The following is a 19,076-nucleotide window of genomic DNA, read 5'->3' on the forward strand; positions in this document are numbered from 1 at the left end:
TAGTAGCCCTTACCATTTCAGTAGTGTTCACTCCGCTTATTCATAGCTGTAGTAGCTTAATACTTCACGCACAATGCGTCTGACTTGTTGCTAACAGGTTGAATTTATCCTCAGCTTTTTGGAAGATGATGTCATTCACAAAAATTCCTCGGTGTCTTATTGATTTCAGATCGATACTGCAAGCTCCCAAAACTAATTTATATCCAAGCAGTATGCATGCAAATTGAACTTGATCAGTATTCTCACGTGCTAAGGAAAAACGCCGTATGAACCTCCGTAAATTGCCAGATTTCATTCGGTAAAAACGAATTTAATGGGAAAATTATTGACATTTTCTTCAAAGTTTTCCCGACAGTTCTATTCGCAATTTAATCTATAATATATGAAAATCTCAAGAAAAAAAATGCATTACTCTCCTCAAAATACATGTTTTATTTAGAGAAATTTGGCAACTCTCGAAGGTTCATACGACGTTCTTCCTTAGCACGGCAATCATCACGGATATATTGAAAATCCACCCTAAATGATGTCCACGATCCAATCGCGAAAGTTCTTTCAAAGTAGCCTTCGCATTACAAGATATTTCGAAACTAGAGGGCGATCAATCTGGAGAGTTGATTAATCTGCGGTATCATTTCTCCCAATCGTATCAAACCAGAGATCCGTGGCCACGAGGGGGAGAAATACCTTCCTCAGAGGTTTAGTTCACCCTCAGGTCCATAACTCCCCTTTCCTCCCCCCACGAGCCCGTTACTCCCCCCTCCCTTTGTCAGATCGACCGTTGTGCTTGAAAGAGTCAGGGTGGCCGCCAATTTTCAATGGGAATCGCCCTTGTCCAGTGGACAACATGCGCTTCCTACACTGGTCAGGCCTCATCTTTTGTCCGTGAAATCTTACTCAACCGAAGAGCGTTGAGCAAAAAAGTCTACTCGACCTTTGGCATGAGCCCTCATTTGTATGGGATTGTATCCTCAACGAGGCTCATGACTTAGACCCCTTGGGCCTCCGGTTGAGCAACCGGTATATGTTCTGTTTATTTTTTGATTCCCTCGCCTTTTCTGACTTTGACTCCGTCAGGTAAGGCGTTCGAAATTTGTATCGTGTTTACCTGGGCTTGGACCCTTTCATTGTCGTCCGAGAAGGGAGGTCTTACAGTTTTACGCGTGTAATTTATTGCTTCATTTGCTTCATGTCCAGATGATGTCTCAATTTTTTCGGCTCTCTCTTCTTTGAGAAGTTCTGCCACGAATCTTCGATATTGATTTCGAGGTTTTTCATATTGTCCAGTTTTGATCATATTAGAGTGAACCGTTTGCGGAGCAACCTATTGCCGTGTTATTTGATTCCTCTGTGTCTAGGAAGACTTTTCACTGTTATCATCTCTGTACTGAAAAAAAATTCTCGGCGTTTTTACCAAGGTCCATTGGTACCTTTACCATCTCACTTTTTTTTACCAATTATTGGTAATTTTACCAAAACAGTCTGGTAAGCTTACCTATAAACCGGTATTTTTACAGTTTTTTTTTTCAGGTAAGAACACCACTTTTATTGGTAATCAATTCCCGGTAACTTTGCCATTTTATCTCGGTAATTCTATTACTTACAGTCGATAAAAAATATTGGCGTTTTTACCAAGGTCCAGTAAAATTACCGAGAAAGTTCAATACTTTTACCGAGATTTCTCGGTAAAATTACCAATTCCATAAATGGTAATTTTACCAAGAAAAAACTAGGATCAAATAGAACCCTAAATTCTTAGTAATTTTACCCTTTTCAAGTAAATACACCGAGATTTAGTTTTCAGTGTGTTACCATCTCACGAAACCTGGATTTTCAAAAAATTAATTTCACTGACCATAGAAAATAATGTTTCCATTCCCAATTTTTTATTAAATTTTCATCGCAGTCAGGGTCTTGTTTGGAAGGGATCAGAGCCTGCCTGATTCCCCTCCCCTCTTAAATTCGAAACGGCAACGTCTGGTTGCTCTCGATCGTGAGATGAGAAACAGGTGTAATTCAGTGGCGTGGCGTGCTTTGCGATATGTCGATTGTCATGCCATTTAAACCTATGGAAAAGTATCGATAAACAGGGCGTTCGCAGCGAACACCTTAATAATCGATTTTTTACCATAGGTTTAAATGGCAGAACAATCGATACATCGCAAGTCACGCCACGCCACTGGTGTAATTTTGAGATATTTTTCAAGGCTTGTCGCTGGAGTGCAGTTTGAGGCATGCTTACTGCCGCATGTTACGCCAGACCCAGGACAGCCGCAAGTTGAGTCCAAGAAGGGTTAGTAATACAGAATATTCCAGGGAAAACTCCTAGCACTGTCTCTTGTACAAGGAACCACCCCTCTAGTGGTAGTAAGGGCTGGCCTTACCCCAGAAATATGCTGCATATACTTTCCACTCTTTGCGAAGTGCACGCTTACCAATGACTTACCGTGAAGACGAAACATTTGGACGAATTTGAATCGGAAGTATCCCAGCTGCATTTGACGTCATCTACTTTTGACATGCGCTTTATATTTTCAACGCAGAACGACTCAAACATTTCAAATTGTCTGTGAATTTACCCCGGATAATGAAAAATATGATCACAAAGTTTCAAAATTTAGGGTTGTCTGGTTTTACGTTTAAAAAATTAGACATCAGGGAAAATTAAGAAACGTCAGGTGTATCGCTACGCTTGTTCCAGTTAAATCCGTAATTTTGAACTTATTTTCAAATTTTTCGAGGACACTTTAATTGCAACTTTTTATAATGTGTTTTTTACAATTTTTTCTAAAAAAAAAAAAAAAAAATTGCTAGGAGACTACAAGCTTGTTCTTAAATCCCAGTCCGTAAGACTTATGGAAGGGAGAATTAAACTTTGTAAAACAACGGACGAAAACAGTCGGTCACTATCACGCGTTAAGAGCGTGTGTAGACAGGTGTGGCTCTGTCGAATCGTTGATCAGGTAGCCTAAGTACATATCTTGATTCTATCGTGAGCCCTGAGGAGCTTAGGGTTGAATGTACCACAGAGCCCATCTCAAGGAGCACTTACGCCCTTGCATCGGCTCGACGGAATCCAAGCATCCAACACACTCGACACATTCCTCACTTGAATACAACTTTTTACTCCAAAGTACATCGAGCATGAAATGGGTTGCTTGAAGGGCCCCAGCTCGGTTCACAAGAGACTTTCTTGGAAACGGATTCAAAGCGAGTATTCCATAATCTAACATTTCATTAATCACTGTGCTCTCAAAATTAGCTCAATGACTTATTTGCTTATTTTTCATTTGTGATGAGTATGATTCCCACCTGATAATGCTTAACTTTAATGAGGGGCCGTAGAAAAAAAATAGGTGAAACGCATACTGTTATGCAGAAATGAAATTTGAAATGGCAGCGGCTCACTTTTATTTGACAAGGCGTGAGTAAAAAGTCGTATTATGTTCGGAGGCAACACTCGCAACATGAGCCTGTCACACCATCAAAGCTGGCCATCAAATTAACAAGGTCAGGGATTGTGATTGGCTTATTCGATGACTTGAGCCAATCACAGCACTTGACCTAGACATTTTGATTGAGTATTTTGATAGTGTGACACAGGCTATGTTGTGAAAACAAGCAACAATCGCATTTTGTTCGGAGTTGTTTTGTGTTGTGGGGGCGGGGCTTATTTTCGCGCGCATAAAACCTTGGGGACCGAAATGGCAATCTTTTTATGCGTTTCTTTGCCCCCTGAATGCATTCCAGAAAATTTTTAAAAACTCGATACAAATTCCCATTTCTGAAGGCATTGGGGAGTTTGGAGAATCAGATAGTTTATGTCAAACTGGGCCAGATTTGTGAAACAGATTGCTTAACACGTCAATTTTATTGTGAGTCATCAAACGGCAAGAATACAGATGATACCCAAAAAGGACTTTTTCATGTATTAGTTCTAGGTTTCTGAAACACTTTTTCTGTAAATCCGACCCTGGCGACTTCGCGTGGCGACAAAAAGTTTTTAAGGACTCGTTGAGAATTTCCAATTCTGAGGGCATTGTACAATTTGCAAAGTTAGATAGTTTGTCAAATTGGGTCTTATTTTCAGAAAAGACCGCTGAACACATAAATTTTATTGTGAGTCATCAAACGGCAAGAGCACAGATGATGCCCAAAAAGGACTTTTTTATGTATTAGTTCGCGGTTTCTAAAACACTTCTTCTGTGAAACCGACCCTGGCGACTAAGCGCTTTGCTTTTTCTGCGCCGACGTCCGACGCACAGTGGGTCGAGTCAACAGGAGAGGACGGACAAAATTCGGAAACTTTAAACGCTTATAACTCTGTTCACACAAAATTTCGAGGTTTTAAAAGTGGTTTCACTGGTTTTCTCGAGAAATTTTCCTCTAGCAGCACCCCTTAAAATTTAAAATGTGACAAATTAACCATCAAAATTGGCAGATTTAGTCAAAAATTTTATGTTTGACCTCTCTGATTGACTCGATCCACCGTGCGACACCCGATGGCGTCTGCATCATCTCGAATTTTTTTTTTTTTTTTTCAAACGATGATGCGACGTCTAGCTCTCATCCTCGTGTCATCCACTCCGTGTGGGGTCAAATGGGTGCTCCTAACGGGCAGCCTATCGCGTTTCCAGTTTCGGTTTTCGTTTTCAAATTGCTGTCACTTAACTCTTCGCTCCTTAATCTACATAACCATACCAGTATATTATATTCTTTATTCGAGTTCATATGATACCCTTAGCACCAGCAAAAAATATATGGAATAAAAAAAAAGTAGACAAAAAAGCAAAACTGCTTGCGTATGCCAACTCGGTGTAAAATAGATGCTGCAATAAGGTTTATTCTTCTTTTCCTTTCCAAACCTCTGACTTTCACTATACTATTCGGCTTAAGAGCTCCTCCGTACACGTGGCCCTACGAATTTAACACAAAAACAGGTAGTATTCGATCCGTCCGAAGAATTGATGCAGCTGCTAGGTACGTCTTTTGAAGGGCTTGGAGGACAAGGCGCATAAGTGCAGTTTTGCTATTTCGAGAGATACATGTTTAAAGTTTCGAAATTACATGGACCCTTATGTAAGTATCTTTCACAGCGAGGAACATGCACCATGCTCAACCTTAACAACTCCTGATGGCGGGCACGTTTTGAAAGTCAATTCTCAGATATCAATTTTATTTAACCTTCGGCTCGCTCCATTGATGAGATGAACCTCAGCGGACAGATTGTTGAAATTGATAGACAAAGCGATAGACAAAGAAGACATATCCCATCTCCACCAATAGGAACTCTCCATATTCTGTTTATCGTCTTTGTCTATAGCTTTGTCTATCAATTTCAGCAATCAGCCCGCAGGCACCTGAACCGCGCTGAGGGAAAGAACCTCATATTGTACTTGTATTTTTCAACACTGCGCTTTTGAGTGGACGGCACAGCACAGAAGGGATAGACACACCCGTTTTGGAATGCATCGAAAATTTCTCAGACCTTGTTTCTGCGTGACGATCCATGGGATTGGTCCCAAGTTCAAATCGTAGGAATTCGCAGGAATGAAACTTCTGGGCTTTTTTCATGTTGAACAAAACAAAACAACATTCTTCTTATTCTTCTTCTCTCTGAGTGATGTGAGTCGCTCCACAAGGACTCTGCTTGGCACTCTGATTAGTATTGACGAAAACAATATTTTTCTACTTCGCAAACGGGGCAAATCCCTTGAACCGTGCCGCGCAATAGATCGGATCAATTAAAGAGGTCGGACGTAAGATTTTTGACTAAAATCGCAAATTTTTATGTTTATTTCGTCACATTTTGAATTTAAAGGGTGTTTTCAGCAGAGAATTTCCGAGAAAACCAATGGAGCCACTTTCAGTTGCTCGAAATTTGGTATAACCGGAGTTATAAGCTTTTAAAGTTCCAAATTTTGTCCGACCTCTCCTACTAACTCGATCTACAGTGCACTGAAGAAGAAGAAAAAAACACATTGGATCTAGAGTCCAGACTCTTAAAAACATCGAAAAGAAAGAATACTCTTGATTCAATCAGATTTAAGCTTCAATCAAGAACCAAGCCTCTTAATTTGAGCGGATTTCCTTTTGATTTAAGCTTAAATCTGATTGAATCAAGGGTCCTTTTTCTGGTCAATGTTTTCAAGAGTCTGGACTCTAGATCCAATGTGTTTTTTTTTCCAGTGTGTGCCATGAAGACAAAGCTTTCGGGACCAATTGTTCAAAAAGCTGATTTGCATCTATGGCGGAGAATCAGTCATTGTAAAATCTTGACCAGGAAATTCGTTGCCGGTTCAGGAGGGAATCGATGGATTCGCCTTCGTTTGGCATTGTAAGCAAAACGAGTTCCGGCGAGAGATAATGGTGGTATCTAATCGACGAGGATGGTATATTTTACAAAACCATCACCGAAGATCATAGTATTTTGACAAAACTATTTTCAGAGGAATATCCTTTTTTTGTCGATTGATCTAATTGAATTTAATTAATGAATTTTTGTTCTGAATGAAAAACAAATGATGAATATTTATCTACAATAGGCTGTGCCTATATTTCAACATGTAGAGAGTTGCTTATGTTTCACCTACAAAAAAGGAGAGTTTTATTCCTCTGAGGAATACGTGAAATGTTGACCCTTGTCGGTTTATGAGCGGTATTAAATATTTCTTTCTGATTCCTCATTTTTAATGGAATCGCTACTTTTATCATTACACGTTTGTTAAAGTGTACTAATTGCTTGTGATAGGGTATCTCTACCCCCCCCCCCCCCCGTTTTATCAGTTCAGAAAAATAAACACGTTTTCTTTACACGTCCAATAGAAAATATTTTAATAATTTACAAAGATAGTGTACAGTTCATTAGTATTTTAATTTAAAATACTTTCGTTAGGCATCTATTTTTTAGTAATACTGAGAAGTAATATAAAATGATTTATTATTAAAAACATGTACATAAAAACATCTAATTTATACATATTTATGGACTCTAAACAGCCCTAACTGGTTTTACATCCCACTGATAATAATAAGATCAAACTAAATTCTTTGGTTCGATCCGGAGATTGAATTACAGCAAAAACAACCGGCGGCCTCATAGTTGAAATGTATGTCAGCATGACAAGACATCGAAAACCGATATATTACACGGCACAGATAGGGCTATGTATTGTCTTTTCTTGCTGGCAAATTTTCAACAATCAGGCGGCAGGAACTTTCATTTTTCCGGAAACTTTACCGGTACAAGCAGCCGTCAAGTAACTATTTTTTTTCCTAACTTGGTTTTTCTCTGGAACACAAATATTACGAACATATTCATAAATCTTGATTTGTTAATAAGTACATGAAAGCTTACATACCTAAAGGCAAGGAGATTCTATATAAATTCTTCATTCCTCGTGATGTTTCTCTCTGTACAAATGACGAATACATAAAATCATGTCAAAAGAGAAGGAACCACAAAAAACCGAGCAAAATTCCTTTCAAGGTTTAAATAAAAATTGTTTTCTTAACTGCTGCTTGACCTTGAGCTATGATTGATGTAGAGTAGGTATCTGAAATATCAGTATTATCAGTGTTATTAATATGAAATTTTGATTCGTGCAAACATCATAATTCCGTTTTAACTAAGAAATTGTTCGGAAATTATGAGTTTTTTCAGATATACTATACTTTAAAGCGAAACCAAAGGAATATCTAATCATACGAATGAGGGATATTTTGAAAAACATTTATTGGCAACAGATCATCGTTGAACACGTCGAAGAGATAAAAAGGTGAGGTGTGATTACTTATACCTACCTTAAAAAAAGAACTACTAAAGTTCAAACTCAGACTGCCAATTTTAAGAACTTCCGAAAGAGATGCCCGAAAAAAGTTTCGGGATGAAAACAATTTTGAGGGAATTTAGCTTGATCTTCATATTTTTTCTTTTTTGGTATGAGCTCACAAAATCTAATGGTGCGAATCGAATGAACAGTCAAATAGATTCATGAGAAAGGAATGTGAATTACTGGATCGAAGTTTTAAAAAAAGATAATAATAATAAAAACACCGAGTTTCAGGCATGAAAACTTGTTCACAATATAAAATAACAAAAAGGAGAAAACTATTCAGAAATATAAAAATAATAAAGAAAAACCTTTTTGAAAGAATCTCATTTTAGGATTCTCAATATTCTAGAGAACAGAACATTATAAGGTGCAAAACATTTCTCAAGCCTCATGGGGAATTATTCTCTCTGATACGGTTCATTTAGTAGACGTTGGGATTTTTCGGACCCTGAGAAAGATAATGTGCCAGATAAGTACAAGTTTTGGTATATTTTCCGAAGGAAACACACTATATAAGTTTTATACGTACTTGGTCCGTCAAACTTAAATTATGTAAAACATGTTTCGATCTCGATGAATTTCCAAACAAAATTTCTGAGCTAAACCATATCATTTTAAAAACTAATGCGAGATACAGTTTCCAGGGGATTATAATGCTTTAAATTGAAATTGTGATTGCAAAGCTATTCAAAATAATTTCGTATATTTTAAAAAACCTGAATGACCGAGCAAAACATTTCACAAGTAATTGAACATTTTAAAAAATGGATGTTTTAGAATCGATGGCTCTTGAAAATGTAACATTGCCAAGATTTGGAAAAATAAGGGGGGAAAATAGCCCCAAAACTATGCTCTATGATACTTTCAGACGAGTGCACTAGTTTTCAATTTGTTTCCTCATTCTTTAAGTACACATCTAGTCATTTTAGCAACTTAAAAGAGTCTTGTCTCTCATTAATTTTGTTTCACATTAGTAAAAGGGAGGTAGATAAGAGGTAACAATGTTACACCAATTCTGTTCAGAACAAAAATTGGGTCGATTTTTTTTTGTCCCCTTACGCTGACTGAATCAATTTAAACACTTTGACCTCTCTGTGAGCCCATTGTCCAAAAATTCATATTAAAAATCAATGAATAAAGCAGTTCTTCTCAAATCATGAATTGAATAAAAGTATGAAAAAAGACATTCACGTAAATCACGTACGATGATTTGACCGGGATATAAACAAAACAGAATGAGAAAAACTAAAAAATGATAAATAAAAATGGGTTTAAAACGAACTGTATATCAGGAACTTGCTTCTTTTCACAAGCCTAACTATTTATCAAAGCAGTTTAATTATAAAATCAGTCAATGAAGAAATTTTTCTCAAAGTAAATTTTAAAACGACTAGAAGCTTACCGATAAATCAAATTATTTTAATTTGTACTAAAAACCTAACTATGATTTATTTACCTTTGCTTATTTCTCAGGTTTTTATGTTTTTCTTGAGGAATGTGATAATGTTCAAAAATATTTGAGAAACGAGCTGTGAGAGGAAGCTGACTTGCTATATGAGAAAAGTGTTTGCGTTACGTCTACATCGAGAAAAATAAAAAAAATTGACGTTTGGAAAAGAAGAAATGAAAGGAAAAGAAAAACATTGAGTTTCCACGCCGTCGATCTGGAAACACTTCAAATCTGCTAATGCTGAACATCATTTTGGTGATTTTGACAACATCTGATTGTATGTTCCTCTTGAGGAGAGCATCATAAGATGTTCACGTCTTGAGATGTCGAGATGTTCACATGCATCATAAACACCTCAAAATGTCACGTGCTATGGAATGACATGTTGTCAGAACAAACAAAAAAAAGGAAACTACACCGAGAGACTCATTCAACAATTCAACCATCAATTTTTCCGTTTCCTAGACGGAAAATTGTGTTGATGTCAAGCATCATGCTGACAACGAACGAAGACTACATGTGTAGTATAAGCAAAACAAGCGCCTATTCATGTACAGGACTAAGCTAAGCTGAACTAGGTATAGTGATGGAGTTTCGAGACCGGTGATGACTATGCCTGATGGGTGTTTGGGTATTTTGGGTATTTGGGTATTTGGGTTTATTGGATTTTTGGGTTTTTTGGATCTTCTTATTATGTTCTGGTACGTTGAAGGAGGTGTCATCTTTGAGGAAATTGCTACATTTCTGATAGGACTTGTTTTGAGGGCTTTTGATCGGTCGTCCCCGGTTGTTGAAGCTGAGCATCTTCGTTGGATCAGCCACAGATCTGTATTGGAAGTAGCCCTGTATTAGCTTACTCATACTTTCTCGGAACAAACACATCGGCCCTCGATTTTTTTCTGCAACAGAGGAACATTCAAAATTTCAAAAATGCAAACTCATCGATTCATAATTCATTTGCAACCAGTGGCGATGCGTTCAAATCAGAGACAAGAAACCCTCCACTGGCCTCTTGGCGACAGGTGGAAGCTTTTTATTTTCGGGGATTCAGCAGTTCCTTATGGACAATGGAGATGTTGCATGTGTGAGGAATTTGCGATTTGACTATTGATTATTGTGTGAAAGTTGGCGAGAAACACGATGGTGCCACTGGTTTTCTCTGAGATCAACTCCCGAGCTCAAAAAAAGCTCTCAAGTTGAGGCCAAAATGGAGGGATATCTCACCCTACCCTGAGGGTCCACCTCTACATCAAAACAATCTCTCCATGAAAAGATAGGGAGCAAATACATTGACAGGGCTGCCACTTCATTTGGGGACTCCAAAACGAAAACACGGCAACCCTGCTAATGTATTCGCTCCCTATCTTTGCATGGAGAGTTTGTTTTGATGTAGAGGTGGACTCTCAGGGTAGAGTGGGATATCCCCTCCATTTTGGCCTCAACTTGAGAGCTTTTTTTGAGCTTGAGAGTTGATTTCAGAGAAAACCAGTGACACCATCGTGTTTCTCGCGAACTTTTACAAAAGAATCAACAGTCAAATCGCAAATTCCTCACACATGCAACATCTCCATTATAAGGGAGCAACAGTCATCACCCTAATTTTGGCTATTGGCCTATCTACATGGTGGATGATGAGCTTCGGGTGACGTCATGAGTCAAACAAGTTTCCCAAACTTCGGCCATTTTCGGCGTGTTTGTAAAACGAAACTGCCAACACGTTATTGAACATCAACCACACGGAGAAAAAAAACTCGTGCGTGGGACCCGAAGTTTAGGTCATATGGATCTCTGAAGTTTTCGGATTGAGCATCTGAACACTTTAGGTCTAGCTGTCGAGGTTCGGATCACACATCTGAAACTTCAGTTCTTACATTTGAAGTCTTCAGGTGTGAGAACCGAAGTTTTTCGGATGTGAGAACCGAAATTTTCGGATGTGAAAACCGAAGTTAAAAGTATCGTAGATCGTAAAAAGAAGAAGTAGATCGTTAAAAGTATCGTGCTCTATGGTAGTGAAGTGTGGCCTTTGACGAAAAGAACGCAAGAAATGTTGAGGGCAACTGAAATGGATTTTTGGCGGCGATCTGCCGGCATTTCGAGACGGGACCGTGTCCGTAATGAGAGAATTCGCCAGGTGATGAAGGTTGAGAAAGATATCGTGCACGACGTCATGTCCAGGCAGTTATGCTGGTATGGACATGTGCAAAGAATGTCGGAGGAGAGGTTGCCCAAACAAGTTTTGGATTGGGTACCACCTGGGAAGAGGCGGCGGGGACGTCCCGTAAAGGGTTGGCGGCAGGGCGTTGAAGAAGAGATGTTGCGGTGTCAGTTGCCCGATAACCTCTGGGAAGACAGGCATATGTGGCGTTTGGGGGTCGTAGAACGCCAGAGTGCGTTATAAAGCGACTTTATATATATAAAACCGAAGTACTTCAGATGTAAGAACTGAAGTTTCAGATGTGTGAACCAAACCTCAGCAGCTGGACCTAAAGTGTTCAGATGCTCAATCCGAAAACTTCAGAGATCCATATGACCTAAACCTCGGGTCCCACGCACGAAGTTTTTTTCTCCGTGCATGTAGGTAAATCAACAGTAGAATGCTGAAGTCCCGAAAATAAAAGCTTCCACCGTGGCCAAGATAGTGGAGGGTCTCCTGTCTCTGGAGGTCCAGTTACACGATCAAATTGAGCCATCAAATTGGGCCTCTCACTGGTCGCCGCATTCAGGATGCGACCAATGAGAGGCCCAATTTGATGGCTCAATTTGATCGTGTAACTGGACCTCCAGAGACAGGAGACCCTCCACTATCTTGGCCACGGTGGAAGCTTTTATTTTCGGGACTTCAGCATTCTACTGTTGATTTACCTACATGCACGGAGAAAAAAAACTTCGTGCGTGGGACCCGAAGTTTAGGTCATATGGATCTCTGAAGTTTCGGATTGAGCATCTGAACACTTTAGGTCCAGCTGCTGAGGTTTGGTTAACACATCTGAAACTTCAGTTCTTACATCTGAAGTACTTCGGTTTTATATATATAAAGTCGCTTTATAACGCACTCTGGCGTTCTACGACCCCCAAACGCCACATATGCCTGTTCTTCCCAGAGGTTATCGGGCAACTGACACCGCAACATCTCTTCTTCAACGCCCTGCCGCCAACCCTTTACGGGACGTCCCCGCCGCCTCTTCCCAGGTGGTACCCAATCCAAAACTTGTTTGGGCAACCTCTCCTCCGACATTCTTTGCACATGTCCATACCAGCATAACTGCCTGGACATGACGTCGTGCACGATATCTTTCTCAACCTTCATCACCTGGCGAATTCTCTCATTACGGACACGGTCCGTCTCGAAATGCCGGCAGATCGCCGCCAAAAATCCATTTCAGTTGCCCTCAACATTTCTTGCGTTCTTTTCGTCAAAGGCCACACTTCACTACCATAGAGCACGATACTTTTAACGATCTACTTCTTCTTTTTACGATCTACGAAACTTTTAACTTCGGTTTTCACATCCGAAAATTTCGGTTCTCACATCCGAAAAACTTCGGTTCTCACACCTGAAGACTTCAAATGTAAGAACTGAAGTTTCAGATGTGTGATCCGAACCTCGACAGCTAGACCCTCTCACTGGTCGCCGCATTCAGGATGCGACCAATGAGAGGCCCAGTTTGATGGCTCAATTTGATCGTTTACCTGGACCTTGGCTCAAATAGAGCACTAGTTCAAAAACAAGATGGCGGCGCGGAGGGGGGCCTAACACGTTCAAAATAGATTAATCTGAGATACCTTCATTTAATGCTTCTGATGTCAAAGCATAGAGGACGATCATCGTTTTTCTATAATTTATTTTTTTAGCGGTATTGTAATTTTTCTCAAATGTGACAATTAAACTTTTGATGAGAGAATTCTTCCATCTCAACGATGCGTATCTTCTTCGGGGAACTTGGAAACACGCCTACATATGAGAGCAGCTGAGCCCTTCTCTAGTACGAACGTAAAAGAGCTTTCCCGCTTGTTCTATTTACCTTTTTCAAAAATTTTATGGACTTTCAGCGTAGTAACATTATCAACTTCCACAATCCTCTTCCCTCCCTTCTGTGGATTGGGGCGTTTTCCTTCTAATACGAGTACTTAGTAGAAATACGTGGATGCTCTGTTATAGAAAAAGATTCTGATGAATGATCACTTACCGATCCTATTATTCTCCATTTTGAATTGAAACATAAATATCTTTTGGCTTCTTCTGCAAATATTGTAAGTTCGAGACCTCGATCTTTGGTTTGAAATGTCAGATTTTCTGGAACAAAAAAAGAATACAAACTTTATTTTTTCTACATGCTCATGACGGAGTTTTGACTTTGATCGTAAAAATATTAAACCCAGACTATTTCTATGACGATAAACTCTACATCATCTGTTTCTAAAAGTGACCGACACCACACGGAGAGCCGACCATTGAATTAAGAATCCTATTACAGGAGATTCCCCAATTATCATGTGCACCTCCTCACTAGGTGAGTTTTGCATCTTTAAATGCGGGTGGCTTGCTAAATATTCGTTTATCGCCATTTTTAATGTATAATGTTATCTTCCTTTTTATTATTCTTCCTTCCCTTCATATTGCACACGCTATTCCAGTGTTAACGCACCAAATAAACACGCACGGTTATGAGGCTAACTATTCAATATCACAAGTTCGATCCGTGCTTGCTTGGCAATATGCCACTTGATGTGGCACCTTTTGAGAGAGAAGTGCATGAACAGCATTTCTCGTTTAGAATAAAAATCACAGCAGTGTGTCGGTCAAGAACGCCTTGATTTACGATTTATTACGGATTTTATTTGATCAAATTATACTTCTAGCTTTGATTCAGCGACGTTTTGCCTTGAGCTTCTTTATAGAACGACTCAGTTGTGATCCGTAGCATTGTTGGTGCAATTTCATGCCTCTATTCGAATGATCAGAATTCTGAGAAACTTTAAAATCGACTAAAGTTTTGGGAATGTCCACCAGTATGTTACAAAAAAGCTCTGTCAAACACATGCTTTAAAAACGACGCTGCATAAAAATTGTAAAAATAAATCACTGTGGATAATTTGAATGAGGGGGCTTGGAGGACAAGGCACATAAGGGCAATTTTTGCTATTTCGAGAAATACGCGTGTTCGAAATTTCGAAATTACATGGATCCTCATGGTGGAAAGTGCAAACTGACTTTTTGATTATTGAAAATTGGAATTTGGGAGCGAATTTTTCACAGAATATGCATTAAGACTTGAATTGACTGTTTGAAATCATTGATATCTCAAATTGTTCAAAAACTGCACTTACGCGCCTTGTCCTCCAAGCTCTTCAATTTACGGGTTGAATAATTAGAAGACAAATATTCAGAATTTTCCTAGTAAATTCGTATTTTATCGACGGAAATGTGACAACAACTAACGGTTCATACCTAGTTTTCCTGAGCACGGAAGAATTCGGCACTCCTTGGCGTAAGGGCGTATCTCTATTTCCGCATGAACCCCGAAAAGCATTGAGTTATAGCGAGAACACGGCTCACGTGGAATTCGGGATACGCCCTCATGCTATAGGAGAGACGAATTTTGCCGTGCTAAGGAAAAACTTCTTATGAATATTAGAAGGTTGCCAGATTTCTCGTCATGAAATATTTCTTTTAGAAGAAATTTATGAGTATCTTCCCTTGAAATTTTCAGTTAAATTGCGAATAAAATCCTCTGAAAAATTGGAAGGAAATTTTTCATAAATTTTCCTGCACGGAGAAAAAAACTTCGTGCATGGAACCTGAAGTTGAGATCATAAGGATCTCTGAAGTTTCCTGATCCCGCATCCGAAAACTTGAGGTCGAGCTGCCGAAGTTCGGGTCCGACATCGAGGCACTTCGGTATGTACCGGAGTACTTCAGATGTCTGACCCGAACCCTTCGGTACACATCGCAGTCAGATGTCTGACCCGAACTTCGGCAGCTGGACCTCAAATTTTTAGATACGTGATCCGAAAACTTCAGAGATCCATATGACCTCAACTTCGGGTCCCACGCACGAAGTTTTTTTCTCCGTGTGGAAATGCGAATGGAAATGTTGCATGTGTGAGGAATTTGCGATTTGACTGTTGATTCTTACGTTAAAGTTCACGAGAAACACGATGGTGCCACCGGTTTTCTCTGAAATCAACTCCCAATCTCAAAAAAAGCTCTCAAGTGGAGGTCTAACTGGAGGGGATATCCCACGCTATCCTGAGAGTCCACCTCTACATCAAAACAAACTCTCCATGCAAAGATAGGGAGCAAATACATTAGCAGGGTTGCCACTTTTTTTAGGGACTCCAAAACTGAAAACGCGGCAACCCTGCTAATGTATTTGCTCCCTATCTTTGCATGGAGAGTTTGTTTTGATGCAGAGGTGGACTCTCAGGGTAGGGCGGGATATCCCCTCCATTTTGGGCTCAACTTGAGAGCTTTTTTTGAGCTTGGGAGATGATTTCAGAGAAAACCAGTGGCACCATCGTGTTTCTCGCGAACTTTTACATAAGAAACAACAGTCCAATCGCAAATCCCTCACATATGCAACACCCCCATTTTAGTTGAATTGACTGTTGATTCTTACGTAAAAGTTTGCGAGAAACACGATGGTGCCACTGGTTTTCTCTGAAATCAACTCCTGAGCTCAAAAAACACTCTCAAGTTGAGGCAAAAATGGAAGGGATATCACACCCCACCCTGAGGGTCCACGTCTTCATCAAGACAAACTCTCCATGCAAAGATAGGGAGCAAATTCATTGACAGGGCTGCCTGCTTTCGTTTGGAGACTCCAAACTGAAACGCTGGCACCCTGCTAATGTATTTGCTCCCTATCTTTTGCATGGAGAGATTGTTTTGATGTCAGAGGTGGACTCTCAGGATACCGTGGGATATCCCCTCCATTTTGGGCTCAACTTGAGAGCTTTTTTTGAGCTTGGGAGATGATTTCAGAGAAAACCAGTGGCACCATCGTGTTTCTCGCGAACTTTTACACATGAATCGATAATCAAATCGCCAATTCCTCACACATACAACATCTCCATTCTATCGAGGGAAATTCGGCAATGCCTGAAGGCTCATACGGCGTTCTTCCTCAGCTCGGCGGAATTGGTGTGGGGTCCTTGAAACATCTCTTGGCGCAGCGCGTCTCGCGGAACCCGCCAGCACCCACGACCCACGCTCGCGCCACAATGGAGACACTCGCTCGCCTGGACATAATTCAACTTTTACGCGCGCCGCCGTCACGGTCGGACGTTGAAGAATTTGGGGATAAACGTCGATCGTGTATCCGTCAGTGGCGTGGCGTGAATTGTGATATATCGATTGTTATGCCATTTAAACCTATGGTGAAGAATCGATTATTAAGGTGTTCCCTGTTTATCGATCCTTTTTCATAGGTTTAAATGGCCTAACAATCGATATATCGCAATTCACGCCACGCCACTGGTTCCAGAGTGACGCCAAACTCGGATCCCCCCTCGGACCTTTAATTAATGACCGGACCGTGTGACTATTAATCGCCGGCAGTAGAAATCAATTTGAGGGTATTTATATGCTACAAAGAACTATGTGCATAAAGTTTGTGTGGGACATAGTTCCTTTTGGCATAAAAACGTTCGTTTGATTGACTGAAAATTTGCGGAGCAATTACGACGACTGACACGCTGGGCGCCGGCGTCGACCCGACGTCGAGTCCTGTGCCGGATCGCCCGGGATCCATCGGAGGTTTACGGGTTATTTTTGAGTTATTTGGCGGATCTGGCAACAGGGGGCTAGGTGTGTTCTACTCGCCGACCGAGGAGCTACGCGTGGGTGGACCACGTACAACTCCAACAACGAAAATAAAATTATTAGTCCCATGTCCCGACATCAATAGGCGCCTGGCGGAAAAATGCAGGGGACCCTTCTGGGGAATCTGCTGGCGGTTGCCTACGGAGGATCCAAGAGCTGGTACATAGTTCAAAATTTCCGTTTTTATCTTTAATTCGGGTCGATTTAAGTTACTATTTCTTCGGTCGGATCAACCGAAAAGAACCTGGTTAAAATTTCTTGGACGATCCAAAATTTTTGGCTACAAAATGTTGATCAAATTTTAGGTTAGATCTACCGAAACTCTTGGTTACTCTCGGACAATTAATGATGAAGAAAGCGTCCTGCTGAACTAATGTAAATAAATAGTTAACAATTCAATGCGATCAAATTAAGTTTTAACAGTTTTGCACTTTTGATGCCACCCTTCAATTCCGCTTGTGGGTTCAGATAGAGCCGCCTAAGGGTCTTAACCCCTACCTCTTTCTCCCGTGCTGAAAAAAAGACGCGAAGTATAGAGAGGAAGTAAAACCAACCCTCACTCCTACGTCACTCTCTGTATAGTCTTTGACCTCGACTGATCGGAGAGTTGGAGAGCGGTCCGGAGACTGACGTAGCAAGTCTTCGGCTACTTCCTCCGGAGTCCAAAAACGGTTTGTCCTTGTCTCCGGGTGATGCTGGAGAGCTTTCTGGAGACTTTAGCAACGCATCTATTCTCGAAGGACCTAGGGTCCCTTTCATAGAGAGAATTGGACATGCGTTAAACAGAAAGGAACCAAGCCACATCAGCTATTGCCAAATTTAATGTGGCACTTCAATTTTTGACATGAAAACGGTTGTGCGGATTTTCATGCGAATTTCAGCGAATTTCCTCCATTGTACGGAGCAAATTCCTTAAAGTTTTCAAAGGAATCCACAGGAGCGTTCTCTCGTAAAAAATTAAATCGCCTAGTTAAATTTGGCAATAGCTGATGTGGCTTGGTTCCTTTCTGTTAAACGTGGTCCAATTAGGACAACGTGGCGATGATGTCACAAACGGGAATATCGATCACAGAAACTGACGTTTTTCGTAATCTTTGATGAACTCATTCCACAATTAGAGTCCCTTTATACCCAGAGTTAAGACAACTCGATTATCAGCTGACTGGCAGCCGGCCTTGGCTGGCCATGGAGGCCGAAACGAGTGCACCCAACGAACGATATTGAGGGATACGGATCAGAATCCTGCGATGTCTGTCACACAAAAACATCAACATCAACAATTGATCAATTAAAAGAAAATGAGATTGGTTGTAATAATTTCTTAATCTATTTCATTTGGACCATGAAATACAATTTCTCTTGATAACCACAATTAGGTAATATTTTCATTATTCTTGTTCACATTCGAGGTACCGCCATCTTGGCTGCATCGTTTCGGCCTCCATGAGCGAGAACCAATCAGAATTGGATTTTTTTTAGCCACTTTCAGCCCAACCAAAAGTGAGTTGTCTTAACTCTGTGTATAAAGGGACTCTATCCACAATGCCTGTCTTCGTTCCTGGCCCTCATTCCGTTTGTTCTTTGCCGCACCCCAATTCCCGGGCCCATCCCAGTTTATAATCTATAAATTGGTGAAAATGTAATCTTTGCTCCCGTGCGTGACACTGCTGAGGCCTAAAATACGGGAACCAATCAGAAATGGCTTCGTATTGTCTTTACTCCCAGTACAGAGGGACTCTAGAGGGACCCTGGCAGATATGGCAACGCGAGACGGAGCCCAGAACGGGCACGCAAGGCACGAGGCAAGTGACACCTCTATTCCGAACGACTGTCGCGTTGCGTTTCGTTGGGAACAAATCTTGGGAGGTAGCATAAATCATCGGTTATTCGTTGTCTCCCAGCAAGCGCCCGGCCTAGTGGGTCAAGCTGGGAAGTGGGATCCGAGTGCTGCCGTGCTAAGGAAAAA

The 19,076-nt window shown here is 40.5% G+C and overlaps 1 protein-coding gene across 1 annotated transcript in view; it reads right to left on the reverse strand.

Annotated features, from left to right (window-relative positions):
* Positions 1-6,804: 6,804 nt before the first annotated feature.
* The window catches only part of ths (thisbe), a 90,793-nt gene continuing 78,521 nt past the window's right edge, over positions 6,805-19,076 (reverse strand). The window contains exons 5-6 of the mRNA XM_072301529.1: positions 13,408-13,579; positions 6,805-10,195 (exon numbers count right to left, since the gene is read on the reverse strand). Coding sequence (XP_072157630.1) covers positions 9,850-10,195; positions 13,408-13,579 — 518 coding nt within the window. The 3' untranslated portion in view covers positions 6,805-9,849. The remainder of the gene's footprint in view (positions 10,196-13,407; positions 13,580-19,076) is intronic.

Source organism: Bemisia tabaci, chromosome 6, assembly GCF_918797505.1.
Source record: "Bemisia tabaci chromosome 6, PGI_BMITA_v3".
Classification (NCBI taxonomy): Eukaryota; Metazoa; Arthropoda; class Insecta; order Hemiptera; family Aleyrodidae; genus Bemisia; species Bemisia tabaci.